This window comes from Leptosomus discolor, chromosome 7 (genome assembly GCF_034619465.1).
Source record: "Leptosomus discolor isolate bLepDis1 chromosome 7, bLepDis1.hap2, whole genome shotgun sequence".
NCBI lineage: Eukaryota > Metazoa > Chordata > Aves > Leptosomiformes > Leptosomidae > Leptosomus > Leptosomus discolor.
In genome coordinates, this window is record NC_141397.1 from 39,705,993 (window position 1) to 39,728,281 (window position 22,289).

A 22,289-nucleotide genomic window follows, 5' to 3' on the forward strand; every position below is an offset into this window, starting at 1 on the left:
TTAAGAGACAGGGTCGATGCCAAAATCTTACAGCTAGTTACTTTCTAGGCGAAAGCAGTGAAGCAAGCAGCTAGACTTCTTTTAGGCATTAACAAGTAGTTCTCCTCAGAGAAGCACCTCTATGTCCCCAGAACAGACTAAGGACCTTTCAACAAGTTAAAATTTATCTAGACAGCCTCAAGAGAGCAGATTTAGATGGAAAGATAGTAAGATTAAAAACACATTTTTCAACCCAGAACAGCAGAAATGGCTGCTTGTAACTCAGAAAGATGAGACATCTCTTAGTTTGATGCAGGTACTTTCTAGTCAGAGCCAAGAATCTTTCTCAATATTATCAACCTTTACACTCCCTCCTCCTCCTTCAAGTCATTTTACTTGCAATTGCTTCATAAAAGGAAGCACATGCACAGCAGCAGCTCTCTACTGAATTAAAAAGCATCTAGTCAAACGCTAGCCTAATAAAAAATAATATACTCTTATTTCTTACCTCAACTGGATGAGGAACAATCAATAAGCGTATCTGTAAATGCAGCTGTTCTTTTGTTGACTGCAGGAAGTACATAGGCGTATCCAGATCCCAATGAGACCAAGTATAGTGATAACAAGAATTTCTTACAAAAATAATTATGCCCTGTAACATGCACTTAGGAAACATTTTTTCTTGGGCTTTGTATTAGATTAATTTCTAAAGGCAATATAAAACAGCACAGACTTTTTTTTTACCTTTATGTTTTCTAATCAACACCACAGCCGTGAAGTCTTAAAAGAAATTATCTTCGATTCTGGTTTATTTTCTACTTTTGGCATTTGGCAATGTTTTTTTCACCAGTCATTCACTGATTCTCTTTCTTAGGAATAAGTCCATCACAAACAACAAAGAAAACAGGGCAAAACACAGTAGCAAAAAACCAAACCAAACCAAAACCCCCACAACAACTAACCCCCCCCCCAAACTCCAACAATCCTTGAAAAGGCAGAAATCAAAATAGAGAGACGGACCAAACACATCAAATACAAATTACAGAAGCAGTCTTCACTTATTTGTTGGTAAGGAAGTACCATCGTATACTTCTAAAGGCACCAAAAATCACCTAAACTGCAAAATATACAAAGTTTACTTAGAAATATACTATTTTTATATCTAACACGTTATCTCTTATACATAGTTTATTTGCAAATGTAGTTAAACATCATCTAACTTAATACAACTAAAATACATATACCTTTTAATTTCTTTCTGTCCTGTTATCTTTGCATCTTAGTTGGAACAGATATACTCAAAGAAAGCGTGATTTTTAGGGGTTTTTAAAAAGTTAACAGTATCCCTTTAAACTACAGACTGCTCTTGAAATTAGGGCCTATAATAGCCACTTTAGTCAAGACACAGAGAAATAAAATCGCTCAGCCAAGATGTGGCAGTCAGAATTACTATTTGCAAATTCCAATGATCTACTTATCGGTTTTCTCTAACAAAACACAATCCTCACATTGTAGCAATGTAACTCATGATATGTGGAATATTTTAATTTAATTCTCTAAATAGTCACCTATTTTTAATAATTTTCTACTATGAATATCTGAAAGTGCACATCTTTGTATTTTCTGAAATTATATTTTTCCCTAATGCTAAAAAGCAGTAAATCAAATTACTGCAGCTATTTAAATTCAGGAGACACCCACTGCAGCTAAATGGGACAGAATACTTAAAAACAAAAATGGAGTTATTTTTTGTCTATCTTAATTACTAATAATGCATCAGTAACCATACTGCCTAGAAGTGAGTCCTTTGTGTTTCTATCTGACAAGAAAGATGAAGTGAAAAAGAATAATGTGTCAGCACTTCTTGTTCTCCAGTCTTCCTTGCTCTAACAGTGTAACACAAAAAATTATTCCCTTCCCTGTGTCAACAGTTTCAGGACCAGAGGCACGTTTATGTCATGTTCCTGGCTCTGGAAGCTTCCTATTGATCGATACTGTGGGCATGCTCCAGCTGTGAAACAGTTCACCTTGTCCCAGAACCCTTCAAACCCTGAGCCTCAAAAGCTGGAGAACATTTCATTACATAATGTTGACATATTTTAAGAACTACCACATAACAAACAACATCTGGTCACAGTTCAGTAGAGTGATCTGTAGGTGGACCTAAGGAAGTACGTTCTCAATGACGAATTCTTTCTAATGACTTAGGAGTCTGTCCAAGCCTGAAAACAACACTAAACACGGTGCTTGTCAAATGGCAATGGTCATGCAAGGTGCTGACCAGTGCAATGTTTCACAGATGCTTAAAAAAGGACAGGTTTCATTTTGCTGGGAAACTGCTATCCTAAATGGATTATACTATTACCAAGGAAAAGATCAGTTGAATTACAGCTACGATAAACATTTCTGATAGAACAACTAATCAATCTGTGCTAGGAACGGCAGCAGACAGAAATTTAGAAATTTTCATAGCGGACAAACATTTCTGAAAACATTAAATAACACCTGCATTCACTTTTCAAAAGCTAAAGCCAAGGCCTGCTCATTTTAACAACCCTCTGAAGTATATCTGAGGAAAAGGAGACAGAAACCCTGAATTATTTTGAAGAACTGCATGCTCTGCAGTGTCTCAACTACCTTAGCACTCTCCATCAAGCCTCATGCTTCATGTCTGAGCTTCTCACTGAATACAGTGTTGTACCTTAACAGGCAGGTTTCCGAGGAAGCACAGAGAAAGGACAACAAGGATTACTGTCCACTGGCATTTCCCACTGTCCTCTGCAGCTCAGTTATTTCACCTGGGGTAAATATGTCATTCTAAACACTACTACACCACAATTCCATATAAATAAAATCAGCTGGGTTCATACAGCTACAATTCATCCCAGGTCCTCCCCATCTTGTCCTCATTTAGGAGCTGCATGGGTGCCCATGATCTGTGAACATTTAAGACCCTCAAGTCTTCCTCCAGTTGTAAGGAAATGAATGTAAACTTGTAAATACACACTTATTTCACATGCCAGAAAACCAGAAAAGGGACCATTTAGACAGAAAAGAAAGTGATCTAAAAACAGGAGGCAAAAACCATTAGTGTTTTGAGCACGTACAACCACCCATCAACATCAATTTGTCATCACAGACAGCAATAATAACACTCACTGAAACCACAGACGAGGATATAACAATTATTCAGCACGTTCTCATACCTAACAACCCACCACGTGATCTACATTGAATAATCCTAAGAAGCTGCATAATATAAACATCAAGACTTTACACAAAAGAAAAATTAATACTTATACATAAATTACTCCAGATCCAGTGCAGTATTCCTAGTCATGAAGATCAATGCTTCAGGAATACAATACTGATAAAGGATTTGGGAGGATGACTATCCTAAAAAAGGCACCCGACTAATTTTAATATTACTTTTTCATGCTTTTCATCTTCAAAACATTTTACAAAAGCAAGCTTATTATCACAAACTGCTTTAATAACGTCTGAGTTTTATTTTGGGATGATGGGAGAACAAAGTGATCAGAGACACTAAAGCATTTCTGCAAACCCGCGGAACATGCCAGTAAAATGCTTGCCCGATACTGTTTTTCTCTTTTACATCTGTCAGTTAAGAGACTTTACAGAGTTATCCAGTGTCGGACAGCGTGGGAGGAGAATCAAGCTCCAGATTTAAAAGGCTTTTGGAACATGTAACTCCAAGGCCAGCCCGAAGAAGAGGAGACTGAATGCGTAGGCAGAGAGCACCGCGTAGATCAGTCAGAAGCACCCCGAAGTGCGGGGCACCGGTGCGAGGCATGGCGGGACCAGGCTGTCAGCGCCTAAGCCGCACCAACCGGCTGCGGGGAGCCTGGCTGCTGGGCAGACGCTGCTCAGATCCACGACTGCTCCTTCGCAACTCCGTTTACGGTCTTCCCACTGCCCTTCGCTGTCTCCTCGTACAGGAGTAAGGCACAGCGGAACAGCTCTTGCTCTGCTCTTCCACGAGGTCAAGTTTCCGACTCTTACCATCGCACGGAGCCGCCAGCGCTGCTGACGGCAGTGCGGTACCTGGCCTCCCCCGGCCGGAGCGTGCCCCGCTCCGCTTAAACCTCACAGGAGAAAAACGTCCTCTCCTCCGACCCCTCCCTACCGGGCACACCACTGGTTTATCCAGCGCAAACGGGCTGTTTCCTGACCCTCCGCCGCCTGCCACTGGGGCGGCAAAGGCAGGGACAGTCCACCGGGGCCAGGGCGCGGGACCGACCCCCGCCCGCCGGGCGGGCTCGCCGGGCCTCAACTACCGGGCTGCGTTCCCCAGCCTTACCTGCCCGTCATGGCGGCGCACCCCCGGCCGGCGCCGGGCTGCGGCGGGAGGGTCTGCGAGGCGGGACACGCGGCTCGGCGCAACAGCTCCAGCACCAGCGAGCCCCGGCGGGCAGCAGAAACCCCGCCCCGGCCCAGCGGTGGCCGCCTGGGCCCCCTAGGCGTGGGCGGGAGGCGCAGCCCCCGATGACTCAGGACAGCCCCCCCGGCCCCGCGCATACTTTTCCTATAAAGGGAAAGAAATAGTAACGAAGCGACGGAGTAGGCCCGTCTCCCGCCCGCGGCGCGGGGACCCGGCGGCCGCGGGTCCCCGGCCCCGGCCTGCCCGGGAGCCTCTTTGCCCTGCCTGGTAGTAAACGCTTCGGCAGATACTATGAGCCTGGAGGGAGAGCGGAAGCGCTGACAGTACGGTTTTGTCACGAAGCCGTTACCTGGTGTACAGTTATATCTGACATATACCTCATTGACATAACATTTTTTCCTGTGAACAAAGAAGTCGTGTGTCCTGCTGCCGCGACAGGCTGTTACGCTCATTGTGCTTCTCCAAGAGGAGGCAAAAACAACTTGGCAGCGTGTTTTACCCTCAGGGCAGCAGAAGACCCGTCTGGAAGGCTGCCTTCTAGAGAGAGGTTAGATGGCATCCTTTGCTGCCAAAAGGGGGATTGCACTCCTTAAGGAGGACCCCTCCAAGTGTGACTTTTTTTGATAACATCTAATCCTTTCTTGCCGATGATCAAACTTTCTCATGAGCCCTCAAAGAGTCCTCTGACATGTATCAATGTATAATGTATCAATGCTAAAGTGATCCCCCAAACTTCAGCCCAAAGAAAGTCATCAAACTTAATTTGCATCTTGTAAGGTAGTCTAATATGATGTGACTCACCATTGCAATGGATATTGTTGCAAGCTTGGGACTGACAATGGAAACTTTTGTGCTCGCTGTGTTCCCTGCTGTCCAAACTTCTCATTTTTCAGCCCTGTAGTAAACATTTATTATCATACAGGTTAAATTAGCATTTTGTATTTTTTTTACCTATTTAAACCAGGGCGAAGAATCGAGTTAGATGTTCTTATTTTGGTTTAACAGTTGGTTGAGGAAAGCGTAATAGGTAATAAACTGCCAACAATTCAACAGATTTGGCTGAGCACACAGTAATAAAGACAAGTTTTTTGTCACTCTGCATCTCTAGTCTCCTGCTGTAATTGTTTCTGGGTGCCAACATGTAATGTCTCTACTCTTGCAGCTCTCCTTTAGAGAGAAGCACAGATTACTTGGATTGAATGTGTGAGGGGGAGGCTCCAGGACCTTCCGAGAGTGTTGGGAGGAGCACGGCACAGGGCAGCGCTAGAGTTACGTCCCAGCCACTGGGATGTCACCCCAGACAATCTTTCCTCTCGCCTGCTATGTCCCACAGGGCTACCGATGAGCTATCAATCTCAGGTATCATCTTTCTCTTATCAATTTACGTTTTGAATGTGACACTATCTTCTTTCCAGCTGCTGCAACTGTAAACTGTTGCCACTCACAGCGGCCAAGCCCTTTCAGTCACCTCATGAGGAGCAGCTGAACCTTCCAGGCAGCGACGTAACGCCCCAGGCCACCCTTGACACCCCCTGCCGGCAAGGCTTCCCTGCTCCTTTTGTCAGACAAATCTGCCTTTCCTTTAAAACTATGAGCAGCCGAAAAGGAGCAGTCACAGATTCCAAAGGGGACCCGGACCACACGCGCTGCAATGGAATATCGAGGCGTGCAGCAGCGGCCACCGCCTCAGCCCCACGCGCACGCGCGCCGCCCCACATGAGGGCGGGCCGCCGGAGATGGCCGGTAACCCGGATGTAGCTACTCCGCAAGATGGCGACGGGGCGGGCGGGCGGCGTGTTGTAGCCCCTGCGAGCGGTCCCCGGCCCCGCCATGGCGGATCTGGGCCGGCAGTTGCAGGAGTACCTCGCGCAGTCGAAGGCTGCTGCTGCCGCAGGCGGCGGCGGTGGCTCCAGCGCGGCCCCCACGCCGCCGCCCGCCGGCTGCTCGCAGGAGGAGGCGGGGAGCGGCGGCGACGGAGGCCTGGGGGCCTGGCTCGGCCAGCTGAACCCCTTCCCGCCGGGCCGCGGCGCCTCCCCCGCGGCGGCCGGATCGGGGCCGGGCTCGGGCTGGCTGTGGCCGGCCGAGGCGGACCCCTGCCTGCCGGGTCTGTCGCGCTGGCAGCGCCTAGCGGGGAGCGGGCTATGCCTGCTGCTGGCCGCCCTCTGCTTCGGGCTGGCCGCGCTGTACGCGCCGCTGCTGCTGCTCCGCGCCCGCAAGTTCGCGCTTCTCTGGTCCCTCGGCTCGCTCTGCGCCTTGGGCTCCGCCGCCCTGCTGCGCGGGCCCGCCCGCCTGCTGCGAGAGCCCAGCCGCGGCTCACTCCTCTACCTCGGCGCCCTCGGCGGCACCCTCTACGCGGCGCTGGGGCTGCGCAGCACCCTCCTGACGGCGCTGGGCGCCGCCGTCCAGCTGGGAACCGCCGCCGCCGCGCTCCTCGCCGCCCTGCCCGGGGGTGCCGCCGGCCTGCGCCGCCTCGGCGGCCTCCTTAGCGTCGCGCTGCGCCGCCGCAGCAAAGCGCTGCCGGTGTGATCCGCGCGCCGGCGCCAAGACCGGCCGCAGCCCGGCGAGACTCGGACAGGGACTCGCGCTGGCGCCAGCGGGGCACGAATACACCTCTCTGAGACGGGGATGAGGATGGCGCCGTCGTACGCCGCTTCTCTTCGCCTCCTTCGCATTCCTGCTGGGTGTTCCTCGCCAGTTCTTAAGCAAGGAAAACAGTGGTTGGCACCCGGGAACAGCACCGGTGACTCTCAAAGCTCGTTTTATTGTGGTCAGGTGTAACGGCGTCGGTGCCAGCCAGCCGAGCTGTCCCTGAGCACGGGATTTTGCCTTATTGCAGTCAGCTTGATAGCTATGGCCTGGAGTCTCTCCGGCTCTGGGTGGGAGCTGGCAGCATCCCACTTTCCTACCTCCAGTATAGGACCATGTGGCTGCTGCAGCCTGCTTCAAAACGTGAGTGAGATTACAGAGTGGATGAAACGCAATTGACTTGCCCGTTACATGAGAAGCAAGTATCTTACAGCTGAGGTGCGTAGGGGTGGCTGATGTTGAAATACTTGAGACAATGTGATCAAGTGTGGGGGTGAACGTTCAGAAATAGTTAACTGCTATTAACTCATTTTTGTGCCGACCCCTACACTCTTGAAGGCATACTTTCTTTGCTGTATGGTGCGGTCATCAGCCACCTCAGACCAGTGGTGAATAGGAATACTTTGTCCACTGAACTGCATTTCTCTCTAAAAACAATCTTTAAAATACCATCCAGTAAGTGAAACGAACTGTCCTGGGGCTGTGGGTCTCAAAGACTACCCGTAACTGTAAGGGTAGTCGTCTTGCATGATGAGATAGGGTGAAGGGTGCTAATAAAAGAGCCTTGGCGTTTGCAGGTATTGCTGCCTTGCAGCTGCTGTAAGACAGCAAATACTTAGGCTTTAAAGGGTAGCTTCAGCTCTTAGAACTTTCTTTTATATATATATATATTTTTTGCCCTCAGCTTGGGTAGGAATTGCTTACTTGTCACAGCATGACCTTCAAAAATATGTTTGCTAGTAATTAGAGCCTGTTTCAGCTAGTACAGCTCTGTTTCAGTGCAGAAACTAAGTAGCCTTAGGAACGTGCTGAATTCAGGCTGAGAGCCCATGCTGAGAGCTTGGTACTTCAGCCTGGGCTGTGTACTGCAGTACTGCAGATAAATGGGACTACCAGGCCTAACCTGCTCAGAGCCTAAGTGAGTATCTCACTGAGTATATGTGCCTTGTATACAAAATAAAACCAAACACTGCAATATTTGTCTGCTATCACTACTTAGGGTTTAGTGCATTCACATAATACTTGCTCCAAATTAAACTGAAATGGTTAAATGGGGGGTACTTAAATGTATATAGATTGCTTTAATAAAACTATTTGTGTACCAAATGTCAGCATAGACATTCCACTAATGGTCACTTTTTTCCCTTAAAAATGGTGATCAGCACTATCTATATAGCATTACATTAGTTCTCTCATTTTTACAACTTCTAAGCTATACTATATAAAATTAACTTTATTCCTAACAGCAGTATCCAAGTAAATCTTAGACAAGGTGGAGCTGTAAACTAGCAGGGAGAGCATGCTACATGCAGCACTGGTAAAAGAACTTAATGTGAAGAGTACAAAAGTACATTCCCATTAAGTAATTTTATCCATTTTCCAGCAATAGTGGATCATAGTATTACAGACTGCGAACCTTCTTGTGTCTCTCCTGCTATGCTGTCACCTAAGATTTTATACAAAAGCTACCTAATTATCCAATTTTTTAATGACTTTTTGTGCATATTCCATGATCATGGAGTATTCAGAAACTTAAAAAAAGCTGCCCCTTGATGAAGATTATTAACACCAGTAGGGGTTAAGTTCCATAGGGGTTTAAGGGGTTAACCAACTATCAGAGGAAAAACAAGCCTACTCCCTTTTGTTGAGATAGAGAAAGCTGGGTTTCTTATTAGGTGCACTCTAACTGGTTTTGGGAGAGGACTGTGGTTTAATTAAGGACTACAGCTCATCCTGTAAATCACAAAGTGATTTACAGAAAGTGACTTTCAGCCCCTTAAAATACATAGGTCTTGTTTAAAAAAAAAAAAAAAAAAAAGGCAAGCTTTTGCCTTTGCTAATGATTAAATCATTGGTATTTATTATTACAACTTCAGGATAGATCCTAACTCCCAGACATAGACCAAAAGTGACCAAAGGCCTTCTTCAGATAGAGGTAAAAAGCAATTATTTTATCCCCCTCAAAGAAGCTGTGTCATATCAGGTATATCTTGGCTGTTTCCCAGTTAATTCCTCTAAGACCATTGTGTCCCTCTGGAGCCCCATTTATAGGCTAATGATCAGAGTTAATTACTGTAATTTTCAAATGCCATTTTATACACTATGAACTAAAAACTAAGAAAAAAACCCTACTTGTGACTGACTGAACCAAGAGAACAGCAGTTAAGCATCTACGCTTTGATCTCTTTAAATAAGGTAGGTCATCAGGACTTAAGACAGTCTTTAGTAAGTTTGACTGTATGAGAGCTCGGACAGAACAGCTGCCATGTATTGCTATGTTGTTGCAGTAGCCTTGTCAGCAACAGAACTACACTGCCATATTACCCTGAGTATTACAACATGAAGTTAAAAGGTGGAGGGGAGGGAAACCTAGTAGTGGTATTTTTCATTATAACATTATATCCCATATTTTTAATGTAGGACCTTCCTGAGAGCTGGCTTTAGAATATGTACTTATATGATAAAATTTTCATTGAGGCTTTAGGTATTAAAGGAACCTTTTGATAACCTGGTGACTGGAGATGATTAATAGGAATGATGTATGGGGAAAACAAACTCATGGTTGGTAAATGGCTTTATTATGAAATATGGGAAATGAGAATAACCCCTCCTCCTCATTTCCCTCCCCTAGTAAAATTAGGAAACAATATCCTGAAGAGATATTTTAAAAATGTTAAGATGAAAACAATCAACTATCAGGGTTTGCATTTCAAGCATTTGAATGCACGAGACTCTTACTGAACACCCATATCTTTAAGCAACACGTCCTGTAAAACATTTGTATCTGTACTAATCAACCTGCTAAACTTCTTTCTTCCTCAATTTCTTAGATGTTGTTTTGAACAAAAATATTTGACTTTCCCCAGTGAAGCATCGAATGACAGTATTTGTCATGATGTCTATTGTGCTAGCAGTCCAGGTTTTAACTCACCCTATGTCTACAACAAGTTTTTCTAAATGGTGTTCCACATTTTTCTCTTTCAGGATGGTAGACTAGCAAGCAGCGGTGATTTCCTGTGTTTTGGAATTTTAACATCAGCACCACTTGTAATCTGTAGACAGCTGTGGCTAAAGGTGAAAATGAAAGTTCTCTATACACGTGATAAACTAAAAAAACCTAGGAATCAGCTATCAGTATTTTAAACAGCTGAGATTTCAGGAGGTAGTTCTGTTGCTCCATCTGATACACAAGTTTTCCTAGACAACCCTCTTTACAGTAATAGGTGAGTAAAGAATCACACACTGTGTTGATTTTTTTGTTAATTTTTGCACAAATTACATTCTGTATTCATACAAAAACCGATGTAACTCTTCTGACAAACTGTACATATAGAAACAAGTTTTTGTCTGGAGGTGAACTGAAATCTGGAGGTGCTCCATGTCTCACAACACTTAAAAAAAATTCCAGCTCTTCACAAAACAAAGTAGGTAAAAGAAGGTGAGAAAACAGGGGTGGAGAGGACAAAACAACTGCTACAATATTGCAACTAGTAGCAGTTGACTGATTTAGGAAAAGACCCTTGTTAGGAACTAATGCACATTCAGTTATCCCAGTTAAGAATCCAGGTTTGTGGTGCTGCAGGGTTACTTTATGAGTCCAGAGTAGCAGTCTAGTTAAATATTGTCCAGCAAGGACTGGGTGTGACCCAGTCAAAGCCTCTTCTATCGGCCTCTTCCACCACCCCTAGATGCTCCTCTTCTGGACTGACCAGAGTTCATGTTACTTCCTCTTCCCCAATTACTTCCACTCCTTCCTCCTCGGGAAGGGTTACTGCCTCCTCCAGGGCCTCCACCAAAAGCTTCATCCCTGTGGAATCCATCGTGATGGTCTCCATCTACAGAACTAGACCTCCCAGATTTTGGCGCTCTCTGTGAAGGTCCTGAATTTCCTCGTCCTAAAAACAAAGCACAATCAGTTACTGATGTTAAAGTCTAAACCATGCCTCTCCTCAGACATACCATTTATTTAGCTAGTTCTTCTGTGGTATAATCATTCACAGACCAAATGTAGTTGAGACCTGTAATTTTATGCCTCCTCCCTCTATATAGATTTTTTACATAGATTTAGTGTCTGCAGTACAGTCCAGGAGATGGACAGCAATGAAGCAATTCCTTGGGAATTAAAGGAGATTACATCTGATACAGTCAGCAATCACTTATATGAAGTTAGAACAGTGATAGTCATGATGTCCTCAAAACTGCCAGGCATACCCGATTCTTATGCTTTAACACCATCTGTGGTTCTCTGTGTATTTTTATTGCAAAATACTTTTTTTTCCCCCTAAATAAAGACATTGCACTGATAGATCAGTTGAGGTTGGTGGTGAAGACAATGAGTAACATTACTGGTTTGTTCTATTTTTTGCTAGAAATAATAGAAAAATGCTCTGGTTTGCTACTAACCAGGAACATAAACTACATGAGCTCTTACTGCCAGGAACAGGATTTTCTACTTCTTGCAGATCTTTTTAGTACTGATTAGTAATTAACTTAAAAACCCTGAAGTCATTAGCTCAAAATACCAAGCTGTATTTTGAAAAAAAATTAATAGTAACAGTGTTTTATGGACATGTGCTGCAGCTAAATTAGGATATTTTTGCTCCACTGCAGCAAGAGTGATTTTTTTGTTGACTCTGCTTGGTAAAATAGAGACCAAATTGTTCCACGGTTTATAATTTATGAAGTTTTAATCTTCAAATGACTCTACCAATACAAGTGAAGGTGACACAGCCCATAAATGAAAAAGTAGATTTTGTTTTGTTTATCAGGCTTTCTGCCATTGTTCTAAACTTCTTTGGAACATTAATGAGTTGTCTAGGCACAAGAAGCGTGGTAATGAAGAATTTTTTTGACTTCAATAAAGAATCTGATAGAGTTATCACAGATTATTATTGAAACTGAAGAAGGAATCCTCACAGATTGGTAAGATGCTGGCTAAATGAGAAACGTAATGTACAGTTTTGAAAGGAAGAATATTGATACAGGAGTTCACCAGCAGAGTTTCATTAAAACATCTGTGAACGAATGATAAAACCTGCTGTTAATACAACACTGGAAATGCAGTCCATGCAGAGGAGGACTGGCATACAGTTAAACCTAAATGAGCTTCAGGACAACAATAAGAGAAGTGGAATGAAATTCAGTGCCATCCAAGACAAAGCTGTGCACTAGAGATCTAACAACAGAAAATTCAACTATAGGCTAGCAGCTCAGCATTTGGAGGCAATAGAGAAGGATCTCTGTAACTGATCACTACTTAACAGTGGGTAGCCCATGTGAGACATTTAAAAAAAAGACAACATTAAAAGAAGACAATGGCAATCTCGAGATTTATAAGAAAAAGGATCAAGAACTGGGGCAAGGCTAATAGGATGACTGTGGAAATGGCATACACAGTAGTAGGCTCTGAACCAGCTACCAGCTCCAAAAGAATGTATTTTGTGGGTTAGCTAGTTGCATGACAGTGCCATGTGACTTAACGAGTTAGTTAAAGGGGGAAATATGACATCAGGAGCTATTATGAAAACAGAACAAAACCAAGTGAACTGTAGGAATCCATGGTTAAACACATCTTCAATAGTATGTGCAATTGCTAGTTACCTTGTTTAATTAAACAGAAGGATAAACTGAAAATAGTATATACAGAGTAATAATAGCAGTAAAAGATACAGAACAACTTCCCAAAGAGAACTACTAAACAGATCAGAGCTCTGGCTTGGAGAAGAGCTAGTTCAAGTTGGAAATGGTAGTTTGACACAATCAGAGGTGGCATTCAGAAATAATAGGGATCAACTTCCAGCTGTTCCAATTAAAACACAAGACATCATCAAATGAAATTAGTAAATGATAGGCTTAAAACAAGAGAAAAACATTTTCCTTCCTTTTTTTTTTTTAAAAGCACAATCTACTGCAGTTAAGTTTTAGAACTCTGTCCATGGATGTTGCGGATGTCAAAAGTCTGTATGATTCTTAAAGCAATTAGAGAAGCCCAGAAAAGGTAATAGTCAAAAGCCATTAAATATAAAAATAGTATTTCAGTAAGTTACTGAACTACAGATCTTCATAGCTTTAGAGAGCATTTCAGGGACATATCATGACAGATAGTGTTCTGAACACTCTTCCCTCAGTACCTGCCACTGGCTATAGACAAGCTACTGAGCTTTATGGACTTCTGGTCCGATGGCCATGCTTACGCTCTTACAAATAGAGAGCGGAGAAGGAAAGACTTAAAAAATAAAGTCAGGGTTCATTAAGTCCAACAGAATGAAGGCTGAGACAGGAAAGATATTTGGGTTAAAGGATGCTAGCACAAGCATGAATATTAACAAGTAACTATTCTGAAAAAAAAAAAAGCTCTTAACAAGAGTTTTCCAACTGGAGTGACAGGGAGCTAAAAAACTGGTTTTGAACAGGGTAATAGAGAAGAGGATTATATGATGCTGGAGACAAGATTTGGATTTGATGTTCCAGAAAATATCTCTGTTCTTATGTTCCTATAAGATTGGGCTTCAGCTTCACCAGTTCAGCTTTATCCCCTCTGAATAGATAAGGAATTATGGATAAGCCTACTGTTGAAAAATGTGCCAGTGCTATGTAAGGTTTTCAGTACAAGGTGCTTTTTACCTTTGCCCCTCTCCTCTGGAGGTCCACCTGGAGCATCCATTTCTCTGTGGTCAGAGGTCCCTGGTCCATCATGCCAGGGACGTTTACGTGGTGGCAATGAGGCCATGTCCATGCCCTGGAGCGAAGAAGAACGTTCTCTGTTAGCTGGAGAATGCCCGTCATGAGGAGGGTGATCTGAACGAGGACCTGAGCATGAAGAGAAAAAAATAGGATAATGAGTAATGTTCATCTGATCATTATTCCTCATTTTTGGAGGCAATCACATAAATTTACAGTTTCCACACTATATGGCACACACTTTTCAGTTAATATTGCATAAAGCTTTCCACCCCATCCCAATGGGAAAAAACCCAAACATTAGATGAGTAAGTTCTAAGAAAGCTAAAGGTAAAACAGGTTTAAAAGACAGTGGGAAAGAAAAGTGACAGATCTAAAGTGTTCTTTTCAGTCTAAAGTATTTTCAGATATTTTAGGCTATTACATCTTCATTTATTCATGTATCATTTGTGCTCATTTTTTCCATGACATTCTAAATCTCAGTTTTACCCCATATGGGGTTGCCATTAGTAACAGAAATGCAAATACCAATAAGCTGTCAGACATTGCAGCTGAAAACATTATTTTCGCAAACAGAGAAGATGCCATCCAGGAGAAAGATTACTATTTGCATTAGTATACATCTCAAAAAGCCCCACGAGATGCTTCACTCGTCCACAGGTGACAACAACAGGCAGTTGTGGGCTGTACAAGAATTGAACTTCAAATCAAGACTTTGAGGCCACAATAATTTTTTTTCCTCAGTGAAGACAGCTGCATTTAGAGCCAGTCAAATTCTGTATAGTTAATTTTTTCCTAAACCTGAAAGTCCAAAGAACTACGTTTTGCTTTTCTTGTGGTAAAAGATGGTAGTGAGCATATGAGGTACACAAAGGAGAGGTGATTTTTTAAAAAAATATTTTTGTAAGTGGTTATATTCTAGAAGTCTAGCCTATTATCTAAAATCTCACCAAATTTTTTACCTGGTTCTCTGTTTCCATCCCAGGACTCTGGTTTCCGCCCTCCTTCAAAGCGTGGAAGTTCATCTGGAGTAGGAAGTAAGCCCTTCCGGCCTCCTGAGCAGTAAGAGATACAGGGGACAGGAGTGAGAAGAGACACTATATTCATGAAAATAGTGTAATTTGCCCAAGAAATGTCTTTGCTTCCTTATCCTTGCATTTCAGTGTGGAAGAATGTTCCCCTCACCTCTAAGAGCACCACGACCTCGCCCCCGAACACCATGGTCCCTTCCTCTTGAGTTTTCATCTGGAGAGTCAAAAGTGTCATCTGGCCCAAAATCTTCAGGGCCAGGAAAGCCATCTCTCCCCCTGGGTCCCCGGCCTTCATGTCTCGAGGGTCCTCCTCTTCTGAAGCTACAAGAAAGAACATGGTACAAATGTGGGTTTTAGGCAGAATTTAGACTGATAAACTTGAGTCAGCTTCAGTTTAATAATAAACCCATTTCTGAACTGTTTTACTTAATATTATAGCACATAGAACCATGGAGTGGTTTGTGTTGGAAGGGACCTTAAAGATCATCTTTTTCCAACCACCCTGCCATGGGCAGGGACACCTTCCACTAGACCATACAGTTACTAGAATAACATGCAGTTACTAGAATACATAACATGCAGCTACCGGAATAGGACTTGTAGGTGGAAAAGTGCTCATTTTCTGCCTTTGAGCATTTTGTTTATTAATTTTTATATTTTCCCTCATAAGTCATTCTGTTGTGTTTTTTCATACAAGAAAAATATTGTCAATTATACTGCGCGCATTTAATGAAAAGGAGGTTAAAAAAACCAATCAGTGAGTGATAATAGATATAAGGTAAGGTAAGGAAAAGTATACATGAATTTCCTTTAGGTGTGTGGTCTTACTTGCTCCTTCCCTTTTTTCCCCCCTTCCATTTCAGTGATAAAAACAATCTGAAAAGCTACAAGCAATGAGTCATGGCTATAACAAAACATTCCTATTGATTTGGGGTTCCTTTCCTAGAACATTCTCTTTTTCCTTCCATTCTTCTAAGTTTACAATTTTAGCAAATGAATCTAGACTGCACTTGGCTCTGTAGGGATGATGATTGCTGAACGGTGTGCACAGTGGCATACTACAACCTGAAGAGCAGATTATCCAACTGCAGTAATGAAGAATTTTTTTTTTTTTTGCAAAATGTAGTTATGACACTGAAGTTGAGAATTTCCTTCTACTAAGTACCACGGCATCTTCAGCAATTTGGTACGAGTGGGTTCTGCATCTCATCTTAGATGAGTATAGCTCCTCCAGTATCACACTAGGGTTTTAACAGAGATCTTCAGAGAGAAGAATTGGTTCTTAAATTGTCAGTGCCATTTCAGGTAAGCCTATAGATAGCTGCATGAATCCTAGTAGTTTTGGCTTTTACATTACCAGTTTAAACACTTGGAGTGCTTGTAAAAGCGCGTACATGTTCTGTGTATTACTGCAACTCCAAAAGTGCGTGCTAGCACTGGTGGTTATGATTGTCTCAGTTTACAGCCCAGTTTCTGTGCAAGCACAGGTGAGATGTTTAGGTGGTGCAGGCACACTGGTTTGGGAGTCCTCACAGTGCCACCCCACACTGCTCCTGCCCACCCCTCAGTGACAGCACAGATCATGTGGAGCACTCTTTGCCCGTTCACACTGATGCCCCCCACCTCCCCTCTCTTGCCAGTTCCAGACTGGCCAAACCGTAACCACCATAATACTTGGATGGTGTTGACTTTGTGCAGCATCCCCATCCCCAGCTCATTAACGACACAGTGCATCCTATTACAAGCAAAACTTTAGATACTTTTATTTAGAATTTTAACAACATTAACCTTTTAATTACAAATTTAAATATTTTAACAGTAGTCATAACACAATACAATATTTTTAAACTTTTACATTTTTTTTTTTTTAATTAAAAACAATAGGGCTGTCTCCACCTCCCAGAAAACAAACGCAATACAAACAGGAGGCTGCTGTGCCTATATAGGTACAACAGTGGATGGAAGGAGTGCTGTGTAGGGACAATGAACCATTTTACATTGACCTGGATGATTTGGGAAAACAAACTGAACAGTTTCAGGTACAATGGTTCAGATAACCACATAGCAATATTGTTTAGCCTTGAAACAGCACAGTCCTCTAGATGTTCCTTAGAGGGCCTCCTATTTTAATACTGACATGGCATGATTCTGCTTAGCTTGTGAATTCCCAACATTTGCAAGACAAGGTCCTATGGCTAGCAGGTGTAGGGCTTTTTCTTTTGTTTCCAGGCAATGTTATGGACACAGTTTAGTTTTGAAATCTATCATACCTATGCCTGACGTAGCCACAGCTCCTAATACTATGTTCTGTGTACCCTTTTTCACTTTTTTAATATCAGTCACATGTAAAACCCTGCCTTGCATAGGGCTCAGTTCCTGTTTGACTGCTCTCACATCATCTTCCTTGAGGCCTAGGACCTTAATGTATATAACTACACACTGTGCAGATTAGCAGGCAGAAAGAGGCAGGTCTCTGCAGTAGAAGCATCATGTTGATATGCACAGGTAGAGTAAGAACAGGACAGGGATGAAAAGGACAGGAAATCAGAAACACACGTACACACACTTCCCTCTCATGCTTGATCAAACCAGTTACAATCTAAGTTCCAAACCAAGTCAGCTAAGCGAGTGGTTGGGATTCTTAAGTTCACATCAGCATCTGCAGTAAATGGCACCTAATTCACCTTCATTCAAAGGAATTCATTACATTTGCAAGCACAATAAGCCTTTTATAGCCTGCTGATTCCTTTTAAACAAAACTTTCTGTACAAACACTTGTACTCTGACAAACAGACTCTTCTTAGTTCAGAATTTGGATTTAGAGGTCACAAGGTTCTTGGACTCTCTTCCTGAAATCTTTTTAAAAATCAGGATCATCTTAAAATATTTTCCAGTCCCTAAGCATTTCCAATGTAAGATCTGAAAATCTCTACTGAGCTTCTAAAGTGTTGTTAGCTGTGTCTTTTAGAATTCTATACAATTCAGACGATTCAGCTTGGATTCTCTCTATTTTTACTTTTTTAAAATGGATTTAATTGTTACCTTATTTTAGTTACTGTTCATTTCTTTTCATACTCTTCACACAAAAGGAAGGTACATCTTTACAGAGCTAGGTAGGAAATAGCTAAAAGAAGAGCTGTATAGATGCAAAGTAAAAGGAATGTAAGAAAATTATTAAAAAGGCAACTAAAACACACAAACTTCACATTATGTGGAGACCACAATATACTTGTACAAGTACACGTTCTTATACATATAGAGTTGGTGGTCAGTGAGAGGCGTAGACCTTGGAGGCCAAATTTAACTCAGTTAAACTAGCATAGATCTGGAGCACTTTTGATGACAGTTAATCTTGTTGATTTAGCGTAATCCCTCCATATTTACACTGGTAATTAGAAGCAAATTCATCCCTTTGTGATTTATTTGGAAATTGTGAGCAATGACATGGACATTGCTGTAAATTAGATTATTTTTGAGTTCTTCACTTGGCATTAAGAAATAAGTCGGAACGAGAAATAAAATTTCTACAAGCAAAAACATGAGAAAATAGTCTCAACAGTCCAACAGATGCTGTAGCTCTGCCCCTTACATTTGATAGCAGGGTCACTGTTCCTGCCCCTTACAAATATATTACATCTCATTCTACAGTCTCTACAGTCATGCTGTAGTTTGTGACTGGAGACAAAGTCTCAAAATCCACTTCTAGTGTTCAAAAGTTTGTCACTTTAACCTTCAAGTTTCCTCTCAATATTCATCAAAACGGTCTCAAATCTTCATCCTGTGTCACTGGATCTTCTCTACAAATTTCCTCCCTTCTCTTTACTTACTGTTTAAAGACACGGAAGCTGCTGTGTACAATGACCATTTTTCATGTTTTCTTCTATTACTGAATGATTTTTATGGACTCTATACTCAGGTATATTAGAGTTTTCATTTCCTTATTGGTTTCCAGTTTATAAATCTGAAACAGATAGACTCCTTAATGAAAAGGAAACCAGGAAGAAAGAGTCCCCTCCATTTACCCTTTAACCGAAAAAAGACGAGTAGATTTATTCTTACCTCTCATCTCGTCTTCCTCGGAACCGTGCATCCTCAGGATCCCGTGGATATCGATCATCTGAAGGTCTGCGTCCTTCCCAAGCACCAGGAGGCCCACGGTTTGAACCCCCTCCTTCAAATTCCCTGTGATCGGGAGGAAAGGGAGGTCCAGGTCCACCTCGTCTCCACTTTTCATCTTGCAATGGTGGGCCTCCTCTCCCCTCAAATTCACGTAATCGATGGCCAAATCTCTTATCTGGATGGAAGTCATCACGGAAGTCATCTGGTCGATCAAAGTCATCATGGAAATCTGGGTGAGGTCCTCGTCTATCTGGCATGCCCCTGCTGTCTCTACCATCACCCCACTCCTGGCCACCTCGAAACAACCCTCTCTCAGGCCCATGATCAGGACCACCACTGTTCTGGTCGTGCCTTCTATCTGAGAGAGGGCCCATGTGATGGTTTGGTGGACCACGGGAGTCACCTTGAGGGAAGAAATCATATCAGATTGCTGTAACATTTTCTAAAAACGCTCTAGGATGCTCTAAGTTTGTACAGTTCTACAAAACACACATCATACATTCCACATTAAATAATTTTTTTGGGGAAAAAATTTTCCTCTATATTCCAGCCCAAGACTATGGAAGCTTTCCTCTCAGCCAAGGCCCTGTGCTCTGTTGTAGCCTTTTCTGTCTAGAGGCACTACACTGGAACAGCCTCTTTTAGGAGAATTACTCACAGAAAAACAGACAACGTAATTCATTACCTTTATTAAGGCCAGGTCCTTGGTTGTGAGGGCCGAGACGGCCTTGTCCTCCCTGCTGTCCCAGTCCTGGTATCAGTGGTGGAGGACCTGGGTTCTGTCCATCCTATGAGCATATAATAAGAAAAGTCACATGAATTGCCATGCCTGAGTATCTTTGCTTTTAAGCATTTTGTAAGGGGGCAAAACAATTTTCTTTACATAAAGACTGCACCTGCACAGGTCTTACAATAGAAACAGCTGATTTTCCAGTGGTTTCAGCCGAATTTTTCAGACATTGACATAGTATTCTTTTCAGTCACTGTCCGAGAAACACATAATTTTATAGGAAACTTAGCATTTCAAAGACTAATATTTTACCAATAACAACCATAGATGATGAAGCTCATATTCTAGCTGTCTGTTAGAGAAGATGAGGAAACTGCGTATATTTGTTTGAAAAATATCAGGTACTGATTTATATGCAGTTAAAGAGCTGCACAGACCAAAGACTTCCTTTGGAAATGAACACAAAAATGAAACAATGGAAAAATAACAATATCAAGAATGTTGGGACACGGGGGACAGTAACAGGACCATAAGAGAACCTCTCCTATAAACTTTTGTAAACTGTTAACATGGAAATACATGAGTTTCATTTTTAACATGCTGGCAAAGTGTGTTTTTCTTAATTCTAATTCTATGATCGAAAGTACTAATAGTACTAAGAGACAAGTTGTTAATGGCTTATTAAGCAATGACAGGGCTAAAGGTGGAAGCTGCAGTCACCTGCTTTTCTCAAGCAGAAACAGTAGAGTGAGCAGAGGTTTATGCAAGGTACACGATCCCAAAGAAAAAATAAAGTATATACAAGTCTTTTGTTATTGTCTCTCTTTTTTTGTGAATATTACAGGGTAAAATAATGTTCTTTACATCCAGCTACTGTCACAGACCCATGAAAGATTTCTACAGGTACCATATTTACACTGGACCCACTACGATAACATTGGTTGGGAAACAATGCAGTTGAACTGCCCGATTCTGCCTTTAAACAGCTAAGGTCGGACAAAGTCATCATTTGGGGTTTGTACTCGACTGGAACTAAGAGGGGGCAGGTACATAATTTACACATTGGCAATGAGATCCAACAATAGAAATGTATCACCATGAACAGAGTTGAAACCTGCAGGATTGCTATACAAAACTATGTTGACATCACCCAAAGAAAATCCCCCCAAAACCCATACCAAAAAACCCTAAACACATAATATTTTTTTCCTAAACATGTCTAATATGTAAGATTTAGACTTGGCCTTCATATTGACCTGTAAAAAGCCCTCCACACTGCTGGTAGTTTGTAAATCTCAAAAAATTCTATTCCATCATTGGCATTGTACTCATAATTACACTGCTTAATCTCTCCATGACTCAAAGTTACATAATTTTGATGCTCTGCATTTATTTTTGAGCAACATTAGCCTTTTTTTTTTTCCTGGTTGCAGAGAAGCAGTAAGTTCAATTTTGTATTTTTCCCATCATATCTTGAAATACTGGCCTTGCTACCCCGCACTTTGAGGCGGGTATGCCTGGAGCACCTCACACCACCTCCACTGTCAGCTCAAGGATTTCCCAACACAGGCCGAGGTCCTGCAGAAGCCAGATGAGCTGGTGCAGCAGAACACAGCTGCTCCGTGTTACCACCGCATCTGCCCTACACATGCAAATGGCACAGCCACTTTATGATAGCCACCTAATTTAACTAAAACCATGCACTGAAGGGGGAAAGAATTCTTTGTATTCACCCGTAAGAAAAATTTGCATTTCTTCTAAAATACCGCATATGCTCCTAAAGTTTGTCTCTGTGTGGACAAGAGACTTGGCCTGAAGTATTTGTACCTCACTCAACCAGTAAGTGAGATGAAACTCAGCACATCTATCTAAAATGAATGAGAGAAGATCAAATCTGTTAGCAACAGCAAAAGAACTCCAAAGTACTCCTGCTAACTTGGGAATAGTCTATTTATACATTTGCATTTTAATATCAACATGCCTATCTCCAGAATAAGATTTTGACAATCACATCTCAGGCAACTTCCTTCTCATAAACAGCTCTCTATCCCATTTCATGTTTGCAGCAGGAAGCAGATCTCACGTTCAGGAAGAGATGTACATCTCACCCACACACTCTGCAGTACTTCCAATGTATAGCAGACGCAGGTAATAGTGGTACCTTATATGGAGATTAACGTTTACAAATATGTATAAATGTTCAGTATTAATGTCACAAGCCCTTGATAAAGCAGATATATAGTCATTCACTCCTGCTACTGTAAAGGAAGGCAAGTGACTCGTACAAGTTTACAGGAGATAAATGTTAAATTCAGAACAAAACACAAGCTGAAGCATATTGTTTAAAAAAAAAATCACAGATAGGGCCTTTTAGAATAGGAACTACTACTATTTTCATATTACAGAGATGTAAACTGGAGCAAAAACTTACATTACAAATTTTAAAATCTGTTCATTTTTAAAAGACATGACCATACTAAAGCTGAAGACATGACCATACTAAAGCTGCACAAGGGAGGAAAAATGGTCAAAAATACCTTAC

The 22,289-nt window shown here is 42.2% G+C and overlaps 2 protein-coding genes across 2 annotated transcripts in view; one reads left to right on the forward strand and one right to left on the reverse strand.

Moving 5' to 3' along the window:
- The first annotated feature begins 6,211 nt into the window (after window positions 1-6,211).
- Window positions 6,212-6,907, forward strand: SFT2D3 (SFT2 domain containing 3). The gene has a single exon (XM_086468389.1). It carries the CDS (start codon window positions 6,212-6,214, stop codon window positions 6,905-6,907), a length of 696 nt encoding a protein of 231 aa, XP_086324515.1.
- Window positions 6,908-10,434: 3,527 nt separating this feature from the next.
- The window catches only part of WDR33 (WD repeat domain 33), a 69,751-nt gene continuing 57,896 nt past the window's right edge, over window positions 10,435-22,289 (reverse strand). Inside the window, exons 18-23 of the mRNA XM_086467741.1 lie at window positions 19,703-19,805; window positions 18,958-19,420; window positions 15,053-15,219; window positions 14,830-14,922; window positions 13,811-13,996; window positions 10,435-11,082 (exon numbers count right to left, since the gene is read on the reverse strand). Coding sequence (XP_086323867.1) covers window positions 10,850-11,082; window positions 13,811-13,996; window positions 14,830-14,922; window positions 15,053-15,219; window positions 18,958-19,420; window positions 19,703-19,805 — 1,245 coding nt within the window. The 3' untranslated portion in view covers window positions 10,435-10,849. The remainder of the gene's footprint in view (window positions 11,083-13,810; window positions 13,997-14,829; window positions 14,923-15,052; window positions 15,220-18,957; window positions 19,421-19,702; window positions 19,806-22,289) is intronic.

Bases quoted from the DNA above. Each gene is read 5' to 3' on its own strand.
- SFT2D3 (XM_086468389.1), top strand. From the start codon at position 6,212: ATGGCGGATCTGGGCCGGCAGTTGCAGGAGTACCTCGCGCAGTCGAAG.